We start from the raw sequence: 15072 nt of genomic DNA on the forward strand, positions 1-15072 counted from the left end.
AATTCTAGCAGATAGGTCCCTAGAAGAAAAAGAAGGTTTGCAATGTGGCCCCTGGCTCGCCTGAGAAGAAGACAGGGTGGGGAATCGGCCGGCGTTCCGGCCTGGGGACTCACCGGTGGCGAGCTAGAGGTGGCTAGGGAGCATGAGGAGGTCAAGGCGCGTCGATTGGTGGTTTTGGTGAGGGTTGGGGCGGTTGGCTGGGGTGTTTCCCACGGCGAGGTGCGGCGGCGGCTCGGACAGCTCGCCGGCGGCCGTGCTGTGGCGGTGGAATGGGGGTGTGGAGGGGTCTGGGAGCTGCGCGACGCTCGGGCGGTGCTAAAGGCAGGGTCGGCGTGGGCGGAGGAGGTCTGGAAGGGCGGACCCGCGGCGGCGTCGAGCTCGCCGGAGTTGCGGAGGAGGGGCGGCGGTGCTCTGGGTGCTTGGAGCGCGAGACCGGGGGTGTGAGGGGCGGAATGGAAGGAGAGGGATGAGGTCGTGCTCGTGCACGCGCTAGAAGGGGAACCGAGGCTCTTCCCCGAGCTAGCCACTGCGGCGGCGAGGTGGCGGCCGCGGAGATGGCCAGGGCAGCGTGGCGAGGGAAGGAGGGCTCCAGCGCGGGTGGGAGTGGGGCCAGGGGGTTGCGGGGGTGCCGCGTGTGGCGGTGGGCAGCAGGAGGTGGCCTGCGACCTCCCTGAGCAGAGAGGGAGAGAGGAGGAAGATGACAGTTGGATCTATTTGCAATTTCAGAAAAGTTTAGGGGTCCTGCTGTAAAACAAAAATAACTCCTAAACTAGGGCTCAAATGAAAAAATGCCCAACATGAAAGTTGTTCAATTTTTCAAGATCTACAACTTTGGTGTTGTGCAAAAATTGATTTGACCAAAGGTTAAAGAGTTATTTTGAAAACATAGAAAGGATTTTTAATTTAATGGACTTTTGTCTTTTCCAAAGCAAATTCATCTTAACTTCAGACTGAAAAGTAAAATTTCATGCCATGTAATGATTACACTGAATTTTACAAATAAACCCTCCACAAAATCATTATTCACCCATTCTATTCAAATTAATTATAGAAAGGACATTGCATCAAATCATATTTACACAATTAACCTTATATTTTTAAAATAAGAACCTTGTTCAAGCAAATTAAGCACATGATGCATAAAATAAATGTAGTTCTACTATGCAGACACCTAGGGTGTCACATAAATCCCGTAGCGTCAGTTGTAAGCAAGTAAGGTCAGTGTGCTTGTCTTCCACGCGAAGCCAGGGCACGAGAGGCTGCAAAGTGGGGCCGGCCGGCCTCCCCTAGGCCGGCCGGCCTCCCCTAGGCCGGCCGGCCTGGGGGTGCGGCCATCTGGCCACCGCCTTTGCATGGACGTTCTTGATTTCCTCCTGGGGTCAGTATTCGTTGCGTGGTCCGAACGCTCGCAGTTGTAGGCCGGCCGGCCTAGGGGAGGCCAGCCGGCCTCCCTCTGGCCCATCTCGGCCCTCCGTTGCGCCGACATTCCCTTTGCACACTTGTGATCTTGCCACGGTTGTGGATCGCTGTCCTGGACCCAAGTTGGTACTGAGTTGTGAGTCTTTTGTTCTTTGTGCAAGTCTTTCGATCCATCTAATCAAACCGAGACCCAATCATGTGTCACATTGCCAATGAATCGAAGCCGGGACCCTGTCTTCAGGGTGCCAGGCCGGCCGTCCTAGGAGAGGCCGGTCGGCCTGGGTTTTTACCCAAATTTTCCTATTTTTGGTACACTTGTTCCTGAAATCAAAACTCATCCAAAACTTGTGGAACTCGTTAGAAATAAACAAAATATGAATGAAACATAGTGTAAAGCTCATTTTATTTCCGAGAAGTTGACGGCTAGAATGTGAATTTATGGCCGTCAACAGCCTCCTCAAGACAAATGGGGATCTGGTTCCACCGAAGTACTGGAGACACCACCGAGCACACCATCGGATAACACCGAGCCAATGGACGTTGCAGAGGGCGACCAGGAAGAATCCAACCACGACGAAGATGGAAACGAAAAATTACTATGGTACAGTTACTACTCCAATCCTTATGTATACAACTATCCAACTAACACAAAAGAACTTGTCCAGATGTCGGTTTGCTAACACAACTCTTTTACAGCTCCTAAGAATAATAATTACAAAGATGAGGAGACACTGGAAGCGACAAGTACTCAAGAAAGTTGTGCCTGATGCCACGACTACGTGACCATCCTCAGTCTTACCCACGGAGCAACACCATCGCCGCCGTGAGATTCTCGTTGCACTATGTGTGCTTGTATCATTTCGATGTGTTCTGTATAGATATGTGGTAGTAAGGACTAGTAGCTAGTTATATGGATTGCATGTGATGTTTGTTGTAATGTATAGACTTCTATTATTTACCGTGCGTTTTGTATGAACATGTAATTTTCGGATTAGTATGGACTTCTATCTATGGTATAAATTTCAGCTTTTTTGATATTGTTTACTATATTTTCTGATTTAAATGAATTTTCGGATTAGTAAGGAAAATGATTTTCAGGGGGCGGGTGACACCCCCGCCCCCGAAAATGCATTTACAAGGGCGGTCCTTGTACCCGCCCCTGCAAACCGCCATTTTTAGCTGCGAAAAGCAGGGGCGGTTATGCTGTCCGCCCCTAAAAATGCAGTTTCGCCCGCCCCTACAAATCGTTTCTGCAGTAGTTCGAGCTCCGACGGCTTCGGAGTTCGGACCATGACAGCCATTCGCTGCGCGAGCCGGAGTTCGTGATCCACGCCGTGGACGAACATCGCCGGGCGACGGCGCGGGCACGCACGCCGCCGCCGGTGCTGCTGCTAGACTCCTGTCGATCCGACACCCGCCGCCACCAACTCCGGGGACACGGCGGCCAGAATCGAGCGCCTTCGCCACTTTATGATGTGCCCCCAGGTATCTCGCTCGACCATCACATGGGTTTCATTTCATCTATTTGCCGGTTGTTCATCGTCGGCCATGCGATAAGTTGAAGCTTCAACTCCTCTCCTCCGATCAGGCCGTCCTCTGCGCTTCGACGCTGATCTTTGGGAGCGCGATGATCTACTACGCGGCGAACCCCAGCATGGTTCCCGATCCCAATTTCACCTGGCTGATGATTGTGCTCTCCACTCTGGTTCTGCTCCTCGCGCTGCTGTCGTTGCTGCTCTCCCACCTAGCTAGCAGCCCCAGGCTCGACGAGTGGCTGCACAACTAGCAGCCGGCCAGCTCTATATATAGATTTGTTCATCATATAGTTATGCAACATTATGTGGGATTTGTTCATCGAGCAAATCATGTATGCATACAAGATCAAGATTTGTACTTGTTACTCATGTGATATCTGTTCGTGGAGGTAATCTTCATCAATCAATACCTCTAAACTTAGGAAGTAGTAGAGACAGTAATAAGTAGGCAAAGGAACAATAACTCCAAAACTCAAGAAACCCTTTTATGCGCATTTGCAACATTTAAATTATAGATGATTTAGCGAGACCAGTATAACTTTGTATAAGCAGAAGTTTCTCTTAATCATTTTGTAATTGTGATTTCTTTTGTGTCTCTTATGCAAACATCGGTGATATACCAAATAAGTGCACTACCAAGACATCTCTATCTCTACTACTGAAAAAGACCCTAAGCATCACTTTTTTTTCGTCCTCCTGCCTTTCGTTCATTCATCTCGCGCTCGCCCCGCGGATTCAGATAGGGTGACATGCCCATGGCATGTCAAGCTGTGACATGCGGCCAATCCAGGCCGTGGAAAACGAATCGGACGCCACTCCGCCGGCCGCCCGCAAAAGTCCGTTGCGGTCACCGTCTCGCGCCCAATTCCACCGTAGGTGGCTCCGTTTTCGCAAGGAAGCGCGCCAAATCAGGGGCCCCTGCGCTCGCTGGCCCTAATCCCCCACTCGCTGCTCACGCCAGGCGCCCGAAGAGGGCAGGCCGCCACCGCCGTAGTGGACCGGGAGTCCGGGACCGTCGCCGCCGGCCCGTTGCCCGTCGCTGCCACGGAAGTGCGCCGGTCGCCCGCCGCAGGAGGCCGCCGTCGCCCGTTGCGGCGCGGGGCGCGCTGGCCCGACCACGCTTGGAGGCTGGTGATGGCGGCCTCCACGCCGGGCCTGCATCCACGCCACTGGGGCTGCAGCATGGAGTCGCCGGCAAGGACGCCCGAGCAGGCTGCCGCAGCGTCAGGGGACGCCCGAGCAGGCTGCCTGCATCCACGCCTTCTATTCTGAACTCTGTTTCTTCTACCTCTGGCTTCCTTTCTCTCTTCAACGGAATACGGTGGTGCTTGCTCGGCCTCCCCTGTACCCAGAAGTGGACAACGAACATTCAGCACGGCAATGCTACTTCAACTGAACCGAGGCTGCAATGCTTTCTTTCATTTCGATGGAGTTCAAGTCCTGGAGGTCGGTGTTCACGGACCACCCGGCGATGAACACCATCCGCCCAGCACCGGCGCGGCTCGTACATCCTGCTGCCGGCGAGCGCGGCGCGAAGCCGTAGGCGATGTGCGCGTCCTCGTACAGCTGCACCCGGCAGCCGCGGCGCTGCTGGAAGAAGGTGCGCGGGACGCCCCTGTACGCGGCGCTGCCGACGCCAGTGCCCCAGCCGCCTTCCGGGTCCGCGGCGACGTCCGTGAACTGGAGCTGGACGTGTATCTTGTCCCCGCCCCCGAGGGGCTGCCGCTTCTCGTCGCAGATGTCGAGCCACTGCTCCGCCTCCCGGCCGGCGACGGCGTTCTTCGCAAGCTAACTCACCTCCTCACGGCTAAGAGCTATTTTACATATGTTAAGTAAAATTACACCCGCTAAATAATTTTTTTTCGCTTTCATCCTCGCTTCGTGCAAAAAATTCGAACCGGAGTTACTAACTTCCCAGAGACTGGCTATTTAAGCTGGTTCAACTCCCTCGCTGTTTCCAATTTAGAACTAGAAGTTATGTGCCGCGGTATTGCTACAGTACCGCGCGGCCCATAGCCGTGACAGCCTCCCGTGCCCGCCTCGCGCGGCGGCCGCTGCAACGAGGGACGGCGGCCTCCCGCGGCGGCGACGAGCGACGGGCCGGCGTCCGCGAGAGCGAGGCGTCGAGATCCCCTGATTTGGGTGCCGGCGGTTGCAAAAACGGAGGCTGCTTGCGGTGGTCGGTGGATTTGGGAGCGAACGGTGACCGCAACGGACTTCTGCGGGCGGCTGGCGGAGTGGCGTCCGATTCGTTTTCCACGGCCTGGATTGGCCGCATGTCACAGCTTGACATGCCATGGGCATGTCCCCCAATCTGAGTCCTCGCCCCGCACGCTTCGTGCCCGCTCCCACGACTCGACGGTTCCTCCCCGCGCGCCCTCCTGCTCGGCTTCCCCGCCTCGCCCCCCCGCCGTCCCCGCCCCGCCCCGCCCCGCCTCCTCTCCCTCGACCGAGCGCCTCCCACCTGCCCTCTCGCGCGGTCCTCTCCCTCGCCGTCGCCGCAGCAATCTCCTCCCTGTCTCGCTTGCCGACGCCGCCCTCGCCCTCCGCGTCTCGCTCGACGACCACGCCGGGCCGCCGTCCCGCTCGCGCCGCCCTCGCCTCCCCATCTCGCTCGCCGGCGCCGCCGCCACGCCCTCTCCGCCCCATCCCGCTCACCGGGAACGAGCCCCCTCCTCCTCGGTCTCCCGGCGCGGACCAAGCGAGGCGCGGTCCGCGCGGCCGCCGTCCCTCGCCTCCGCTCCTGCAGCCGGACACGGTCTCCGTCTCGCTCGACGACCTCGCCGCGCGGCTGTCGTCCCCGGCTGCCGTCCGTGCCACCGCTGCGCCGCCCCCGGCATCGCAGATCCACGTTGTACGTGCCGCCGCTCTCCTGTCCCCTACCGCCATACGCGCCGCCGCAGCTCCATCGCCGTCCGCCGTACGCGCCGCCCCCGGCGCATGTTGGAGCTGAAATGCAGCTGGCGGAGGCAAGGGCTGGAGGATCCAGCAAGGCGCAGCTCGGAGCGGAGGAGGACGGGGTGGGGCGGATCTGGCGCAGGAGGCGGGAGCTCCGATGCGGTGGCACGGAGGGGGCCGCTCGCCGCTGACCTGGGCGAGCTCGAGCCCCAGCAATCTCTTCTTGCTGTGTTCATAGCCCAGGTATCTCCGTCTTTCGATCTGTCTCTGCACCCCGATTTTTTTCCATAGCCACCAGATTCAATGTACAACATCAAAGACTCTATCAGCCGTTTAGTTTCATTTAATCGAACCAATTTAGTGGTACATGTATTTTAAAGCATTAAGAAACAGAAACTACTACTTGCTTAGACCTCCGTTGATATGAATGTTTGAGCCTCCTCATGCTGCATTTGCTACTCAGCTTGGCTAAGCAAAATGCAACGAAGGCCAATATTCTCAGTTATGAAAAGGTGCTACAAATCTCAAGTTCATTTTTTTTGTTAATTCTGTTTCCATATCTGTTCTCTCGAACAGTTGTTTGGCACCTACATTGAGTCTGATCCAACCAAAATTGCTGTTCAGGGCTTGCATAGGTTCAAGAAAGAAAATTGCAATCTCATCATTGTGGGTGGCAAGATTCAGAAGCAACATTATGTGCACTTGAAATTTGCAGTTCTGGCTTTCAGCATTTCCCCGAAGAAACCTAGCTAAATTTCACCACAAATCTTATTGACAGTAATATTAGCTAGGCTGCATTTGATCAGATGCAAGCCTTTAAACCAAAAATGTATGGTCACCCTAAAAAAGGTGGTACTCTTAACTCTTTATACTAAGGATGTTTATATTTACTATATGATCTTCCCTTCCCTATGCTTCAAGCAATTGGTGAAATACAGGTCATCAACCCTATCAGCAAATGGCTCAGTTCTACATAAAAAATGCTTTGCAAAAATGGCATCAGCGAAAGAGATATTCCAGGCCATGTCAGGCAAATTGCTCCAAAGTTTTAGGATGGAATTACGGCATTTGCAACAGTCCAATTATTGAGGAGGTGTGTATCTCTATTTCCGAATTGTCAAACCTACCCAAAGTTCGGAGGCTCCTTTTCTTGTTCAAATACATGACTATAGTGCTCCAATACCGCAGATACGTGGCTTAGGGATGATAATGGGAACTGAAGTCACCAATAACAAGTCACCAACTGATCTATTCCCCTGCTGAATGGGGTAAGTAAATGCAGCAGCTACTACACTGCGAAATTTAATAGAGTTAGGCCTTATTAATCCTGTTTCAACTTCCAAGGTACCAAGAGAAGTCACCATCTTGGAACCAAAGCGTAACCTGAATCTGCCGGGAACTAAAGTTTGTTTATTGTTGGGTGATACTTTTTCAGTAATTGGTGCAATCTTTGGGCAGGAGTGCCAGAAGCGCGGCATGCTGGTGAGGGTTGCCGGCGACGCTATCATGATGTTGCCGACACTGATCATGACACCTAGGGAAGTCGGCGAGGTTGATGAGGTAAGATCAGTGGTTTATAGTGTCACTATTGTCCTCTCAAGTCTCGAGTATCCTGGTAACACATATTGCTTTGCTTTTTCAGCTGATGAGAATCTATGGGGAAGCCCTTAAGGCCACTGAGGTGAGGGTGGCAGAGCTGAAATCCAAGAGGAATTAGGCAATTAGCCAAGCACGACGAAGATGACGGTAAACATCAGGCAGCGATGAACACATGTACAGAAGAATAAGTTCAGGGTTGGGAGATGGCAATAATGCTGCAACGGGCACTACTCTTGAAGGGCAACAACTGTGCAAGGTAGCAGCTGCTCTGTCACTGTCTCACTAAGCAATCTCTTTTAGTGAGAGAGACATCATCCATCAACATAGATAGGACTATTTGTTGACATATTTTAGTTTATTTTATTACCAAGGGTCCAAGGCACGCCAGGAGGCTTACTCCATTCATGTTTATTCTAAGAAAAATGACCTGCTATGGTTCCCTTACGTTTTTGCTAACCTCATTTCATATGCTCAGGAACTCTTACGTTGGCAAGATTTCCCTTTTCCATGACATGGAAGAGAAGCTCCAACAGGTTTATTCATCTAATAATCACTATAGTTCATGTCTCTTCAGTAACTATCAGTCAGTAGTTTGTTTCAGTACTGAATCTTACAATGATATGGCGTAAAGGTCTTTCAGAAGAAGTGGATAGTGTAAACCATAATTGTATATTAAGGCCCAATAACTGCTTATCAACACTCTTAATTGAGATAAATGAATATCACTCTCTAAGGACTGAACTGGAATTGATACATTTGTTTCTACTGTTTTAAGTATTCTTTAGAGATAACTGCCCCTCTTCTCCTTGAGACCTTTGCTATCGAGTTAACATAAAACCATTCTTTCTAAATTCTTTCTGTTATATATTGACATTGTGCACTTTTTACATGCTACTCAGAGTCATGGCATGATCATTTGTCACATGCTTTCTGAAGAAGTCTTGAAAAATCTCCAAACTTCTTGCCTTTTTGTTTGCACTTTGCATGCTCTAAACTTTGATTAGCAAATTGTGTTTGTACTGACAACTAATTGTGTATGAGTTTTGCCATACCTCTGGATGTACTTATATTTAAATTGGGTTCCTGCCCTAGCATTTTAAAATGCTTAAGCTGAATGTAAATTACTATATATTTCATACAATGTATCTGATTGTGGCATCATTGTGTTGTTTCCAAGTTGAGCTTATCATTGAATACAGTGTTTGGGATATCCAATCCCTTAATTTGGTCTCATCTGAGAGCGTATTTTTCATATATGTTTTTTACTGGTTTCAGAAGTCGGAACTGAACATTTTCTTGGGTGGCTGAATGCACATATGCCTAATTGCATGTGGTCAATGTCGTTTTTTCATGTGTTTTTACTAAAAATGACTAAATAGTGTAGGAGAGGAAAGAATTGATGTATCCCTCCAAACCCTAGATGGGTGGGTATATATAGACCTATACATGGGTCTCTTAATGGGCCTCTACATGGGCTCAATAAACTCCAACACACCCCCGCAGTCTGAACTACCGGCGCAGCGGTGTTCAAGACTGGACAACAAGAAAACCAACACAACACCCCCCGCAGTTTGAACTACCGTCGTAGCGGTGTTAAAGACTGGACCGGAAGCAAGTACAAAGGGCAAATACCCCCCCGCAGCCACAACTAGCCATCTGCTACGTTGAGGTTGGAGCGAAACTCCGAGAAGGTCGACGAGGGCAGCCCCTTGGTGAATATGTCAACAAACTGGGAGGTAGTCGAGACATGGAGTACCCGAACATCACTGATGGCGACTATCGCGCACGAAGTGTAGGTCGATCTCCACGTGCTTCGTCCGCTGGTGTTGGACGGGGTTGGTGGAGAGATACACGGCGCTGACGTTGTCGCAGTAGACGAGCGTGCTCTTGGCGAGCAGGCTGTGTAGCTACGCCAAGAGCTGTCATAGCCAGGACGCCTCCGCCACGCCGTTAGCGACAGCCCGGTACTCCGCCTCGGCACTGGAGTGGGAGACAACCGGCTGCCGCTTGGACGACCAGGAGACCAGGTTGCCGCTCAGGAAGACGGCGTAGCCGGTAGCGGAGCGACGAGTGTCCGGGCAGCCAGCCCAGTCAGCGTCGGTGTAGACCACCAGCTCAGCAGAGGACGAGCGGTGAATCATCAGGCCGAGGTCCACAGTGCCACGGACGTACCGGAGGAGACGCTTCAGCGTAGCAAGGTGTGACTCCCGGGGATCATGCATGTGGAGACAGACCTGCTGAACAGCGTAGGTGAGGTCCGGCCTGGTGAAGGTGAGGTACTGCAAAGCGCCGGCCAGACTCCGGTAGGCAGTAGGATCAGCCACCGGATCACCCAGATTAGCAGACAGTTTCGCCTGAGTGTCGACAGGAGTGGAGCAGGGCTTGCAATCAGTCATCCCAGCCCGCTCCAGGATATCGAGGGCGTACTGTCGCTGGTGAAGGAGAAGACCAGACGGGCGAGGCTCAACAGTGACGCCCAAGAAATGGTGGAGCTGACCAAGATCCTTCATAGCGAACTCCTGCTGTAGAGAGGAGATGACACTCTGAAGTAACTGCTGACTGGAGGCTGTGAGCACAATGTCGTCGACGTATGGCAGCAGATAGGCAGTCTCAGCCCCACGGCGGTAGACGAAGAGAGACGTGTCAGACTTGCCTCGGTGAACTCCAATGTCAGCAAGAATGTGGCGAACCGAGAGTACCAAGTCCGAGGAGCCTGCTTCAGTCCATAGAGAGACTTGTTGAGTCGGCAGACCATATCCGGACGACTCGAGTCCACAAATCCCGCTGGCTGAGAGCAGTAGACAATCTCTGACAAGGTGCCGTGAAGAAACACATTCTTCACGTCCAGCTGAAGGTCTCATCATAGTCCACACCAGGCGCATCGAGAGCGCAGGCCAAGAGCGCGAGAGCGTAAGCGAGAGGACCGTGCGCACCGTAGCGGGCTTCACGACCGGGCTGAAGGTCTCATCATAGTCCACACCAGGCCGCTGAGAGAACCCCCGGATAACCCAGCGAGCCTTGTAGTGCTCTAGTGTGCCATCAGCCCGACGCTTATGCGTCCAGTATCAGCCTAGTTTCTTTTCCTCCTCCTACCCAGCCGCCGGCGCCGCCCCTCCCGGCGTCGTCCCTCTTCTCCCCTTCCTCCTTCCCTCCCCTCCCCTCATCTTCCTCTGCTGCCGCGCAGCAGGTGCTGAGCTCTGCTGGCGCCGCCGCATCCTCAGCCTGGGGCGCTGCGGCCTCCTGGCCGCAGATCCGGCCCGTGGCCGCCCTGCAGCCCGTCGCCGCCGCCGCTGCAGCGGCTGGTGCGGGCAAGGGTGCGGGTGCCAGGCCCCGGCCGGCCGCCGCCCTAGTCTCGTCCCAGCCGTCGGCCGCCGCCCTGGTCTCCTCCCAGCCACCACAGGATGGCGCCGCCGCGGATCCCGCAGCTGCTGTCGCCGCAGCCGACGGGGGTGCAGGCGCGGGGGGGGGGGGGGGGGGTGCCTGCGGGCGCGGGAGGGAGCGCTGCCCAGCTGCAGCCTCCCCTGCAGCAGGCACTGAGCGCCGCCACTCAGCTGTCGCCTCCCCTGCAGCAGATGCTGCAAGTGTAGCAGCGGCCCACGGCCGACGCTAATGCAGCTGTGGCCGACGCCCAGAGCGCCCGCGCTGCGGCCCAGCGCGCCGCCGCCGTCGATTCGGCCGTCCTGCGGGCCGCGGCGCAGCTGCTGCAGGCCGCGGGCGTCGATCCGACCGCCCTGCAGGCCGCGGCGCAGGTGCTGCAGGATCCCGCCGCCGTCGCCGTGGCCCACCGCGCTGCTGTCGCCGCGGGCAAGCAGCCCACCGCCGACGCCGCGCCTGATGCCGCGTGGACCGGGCTCGGAATGTCGCATGCAGATGCGCCGCTCTCCGCCACCGCCCTCCGCGGGCAGCAGGCCGACGCCGCTCTCGCCGCGGCCCTCCTCGCCGCCAAGTCGGAGGCTTTGGCGGCCCAAGAGCGGGTCCACATGGCTGTCCTCGCCTGGGAGCGCGAGCGCGCCGCGGCCGACGCCTCCGCTCTCCGGGTCGCCGAGGCGGAGCGCTTCCTCCGCACCTCCTCCGGCCAGCTGCCCATCGACACCGAGCCAGGCGCCTCTTCCTCACGCCAGGCGCCGCCCGTTGGATCTGGAGCCCGGTACGACCTGACCGACCCCATGGCCGCCCAGCTCCACCTCCAGGCCGCCGGGGTCCAGAACATCAGGGCCCTGGTCTCCGTCCTCCTCGACCCCGCGTCCTCCTCCTACGGCCGCTGGCGGGACCAGGTTCTGCTCGCCCTCCGCCGCTACGCCCTCGACGACCACGTACTCGTCGACTTGCCGATCGAGGCGCGGGACGTGGCGTGGCTGCGCCTCGACATCGTCGCCATGTCCTGGATCTTCGGGACCATCTCCCTTGATCTTCAGGACCTCGTCAGGGTCCACGGCGGCACCGCGCGTCAGGCCTGTGTGGCGCTCGAGGGCCAGTTCCTCGGCAACGCCGAGTACCGCGCCCTCCAGCTTGACGCCACCTTCCGTACCTTCGAGCAGGGGGGCCTCTCCGTCGGTGAGTACTGTCGGCGGATGAAGAGCATGGCCGATGCTCTTCATCCGCCGGCAGTACTCACCGACGGAGAGGTCCCCCTTCACGACCTCGGGGATCCAGTGTCCGATCGGGTCTTGGTGCTCAATGTCCTGCGGGGCCTGAGCTGCACCTACGACCACCTGAAGGGCTGGATCGCCCGTCAGAGGCCTTTCCCCACCTTCCTGCAGGTCCGGGATGACCTTGCCCTCGAGGAGATCACCAGGGGTCTCGCGCCCGGATCGTCCTCGCCCACCCCCTCCGCGCTCGTTGCTCCTCCACCGACCTCCTCCGCTACTCCTGCCACCTCCCTGCTCGGTGCTGCTCCCGCTGGGCAGACCAGAGGAGGGGGGGCGTGGACGTCGCCGGCGAGGGAGAAGTGGTGGCGGTGGTGGCACCGGTGGTCCTGCTTCTGGGGGTACCAGTACCGGTGGGGGCCGTCGGGGCGCGCTGACATCGGCTCCCGCTCCTGCCCCTGCCCCTGGAGGTACGCCCTGGCCATCCTTCAGCAACTCATGGTCAGGGCGCATCTCGATGTGGCCGTTCCAGGGTCCGGGAGGGGGGCCTTGTCCTCAGCTCCAGCCGACGGCCATGTTCGCTGGTGCTGCTCCTCTCTTCGTGCCGTCCTGGACTCCGTCCGTTCAGCCCAGCCAGCAGCCGACCTGGCCTGGGGGGTGGGACCAGGCCGCACTGGCGCAGTCCTTCAGCACTATGGGACTGACGCCGCCGGCCAGCACCGAGTGGATCGCCGACTCGGGTGCCTCGTTCCACACCACTCCAGATGCTGGTATTCTCTCTTTTGTCCGACCCCCACACCCCGCTTGTCATTCTTCTATCATGGTTGGTGATGGGTCTTGCCTTCCTGTCACCGCCGTGGGTTCCGCTCCTCATCTTCCTAATGTTCTTGTTGCTCCTCAAATGGTTCACAACCTTCTTTCTATTCGCCAGTTTACTGCTGACAACTCCTGTTCTATCGAATTTGACTCCTCTGGTCTTACTGTGAAGGATTCGGCTTCCCGGCGTCCGCTCCTCCGATGTGACAGCCCGGGGCCCCTTTACACTCTTCGGCTTCCTGCTTCCGCTGCCTCGCCTTCGGCTTCTTCGTCTACTGCTTTTGCCGTGACGCCTTCTTCCACCACCTGGCACCGCCGTTTTGGTCACCCCGGCCGCGACATTTTGGCTCAGCTCAGCCGTAGTACCGATGTTCCATGTACTAGGGCTCCTGCTGAGCACTTCTGTCATGCGTGCCAGTTAGGTCGTCATGTTAGACTTCCGTTTTCTTTTTCTTCTTCGCATGCTACGCATGCTTTTGATCTCATTCACTGTGACCTGTTGACATCTCCTGTACTCAGCATGTCTGGCTATAAATATTATCTGGTCATTGTTGACGATTTTTCTCATTACTCTTGGACTTTCCGTTTGCGCGCCAAGTCTGAGACCTTCCCCACCCTCCACTTCTTTGTCTGGGTGTCCACTCAGTTCGGCCTCACCGTTAAGGCCGTCCAGTGTGACAACGGGCGGGAGTTCGATAACTCCACCTCCCGGTCTTTCTTCCTGTCTCGGGGTGTTCAGCTGCGTATGTCTTGTCCGTATACCTCTCCTCAGAACGGCAAGGCTAAGCGGATGATTCGCACGACGAACGACGTCGTGCGCACCCTTCTGATCCAGGCTTCTCTCCGCCGCGCTTCTGGGATAATAGCCTCCACACCGCCACCTACCTGCTCTGATACCATGTAGGAGAGGAAATAATTGATGTATTCCTCCAAACCCTAGATGGGTGTGTATATATAGACCTATATATGGGCTTTTTAATGGGCCTCTATACATGGGCTCAATAAACTCCAACAAATAGAGTGTATGCTTTCTCTTCTGTCAGGCTATCTCTTGTGTCATCTAATTCATTGCAAGCCCATAGCTATTGGTTCACATAGCTGATGGAGGTGGCGCTAATTCATCGTGATGCATCAAGTTAGCTTGTTTCAGTGAAGACAAAATTCCACAATTTAAGATACTATATTTGAAGAAAATAGTTTATTTCATCCAAACAATTTTATTGCTGATGGTGCTCTAACTAATGATGTAATAAACAATATATTATGACTTAGCTATATGGATTTATACTTATTTGTATTATTTGTAAGTCAGGCCTGCTGGAACAATCTTTAATTTGGTGAAAACTATAAATGTACATGGAGTTGGATATTCTCAACTGAGCTATACATATTCCTGCATTGAGTGCAAGTGTTTGGCTCTTCTCTGGGAGAGTTATTTGCCTGTAATAGTTCACTGTGGAGATCTCAGCACGAGCAGTTTATTTTGTTTGCTGCATTTACTAAATAAAAGGCTAACACATACTTGTATGTGATGGATCCTCACGTGTATCCTGCATGCATCCAATATTCCAGTAATGACACCATCTTTTCCATAATTTTGTGTTGCTATGAAACTTTTTGTTGTCATCCGTAGCAACGCACAGGCACAAATCTAGTATTTAACTAAATTAGTAAAATGTTGTTGATATCAGGACTCAAACCAAAACATAGTAAATTCAAATCAAACATATAATTACATAATATTATTTCTCTCAAAGCATCAACATAGTCACATAGACAATTTGGGAGTGGGGCTCGGCTCGGTTGGTTAGCCCGCGTCGGTGCAAGGCTGACAATCAGCGTTTGAATCCCACGGGTCGCGTCATGAGACGGATTGGTCGGGATTTAATCTCGATCCCCATGCTATGTTCCTCGGGGTGGTGGGAGGTTAATTAATCTAGGAATGTATCTGGTGCAAACCACAATTTTCGTGAAAACTCGTGCAAATCACAATAAAAAAATCGTCTAAATTCATCAAAAAAAATCACATATGTAGATGATACACAACCTTGTAAAATATCTTATCCAAACTCGACTTCGTTTATGAGATATAAAAATAACAAATTTCTAACAAATCATCTGGACAATTTTTTGGTTTGAAATTTGTTATTTTTATATCTCACAAACGAAGTCGAGTTTGAATAAGATATTTTACAAGATTGTACATCATCATATCATCT

The 15072-nt window shown here is 54.2% G+C and overlaps 1 protein-coding gene and 1 long non-coding RNA gene across 2 annotated transcripts; one reads left to right on the forward strand and one right to left on the reverse strand.

The window, feature by feature from the left end:
• Window positions 1-5380: 5380 nt before the first annotated feature.
• On the forward strand, window positions 5381-7920 carry LOC120659423. Its single transcript, XR_005668999.1, has 5 exons — window positions 5381-6095; window positions 6477-6945; window positions 7041-7120; window positions 7288-7412; window positions 7495-7920. It is a non-coding gene; the product is annotated as an uncharacterized LOC120659423 (long non-coding RNA).
• Window positions 7921-10502: 2582 nt separating this feature from the next.
• LOC120662291 (forkhead box protein D2-like) lies at window positions 10503-11317 on the reverse strand. Its single transcript, XM_039941471.1, has 2 exons — window positions 11065-11317; window positions 10503-10972 (listed from the first exon to the last, which is right to left on the reverse strand). Exons 1-2 carry the CDS (start codon window positions 11315-11317, stop codon window positions 10503-10505), a joined length of 723 nt encoding a protein of 240 aa, XP_039797405.1.
• Window positions 11318-15072: the final 3755 nt, after the last annotated feature.

This window comes from Panicum virgatum, chromosome 2N, assembly GCF_016808335.1.
Source record: "Panicum virgatum strain AP13 chromosome 2N, P.virgatum_v5, whole genome shotgun sequence".
Taxonomy (NCBI): Eukaryota; Viridiplantae; Streptophyta; class Magnoliopsida; order Poales; family Poaceae; genus Panicum; species Panicum virgatum.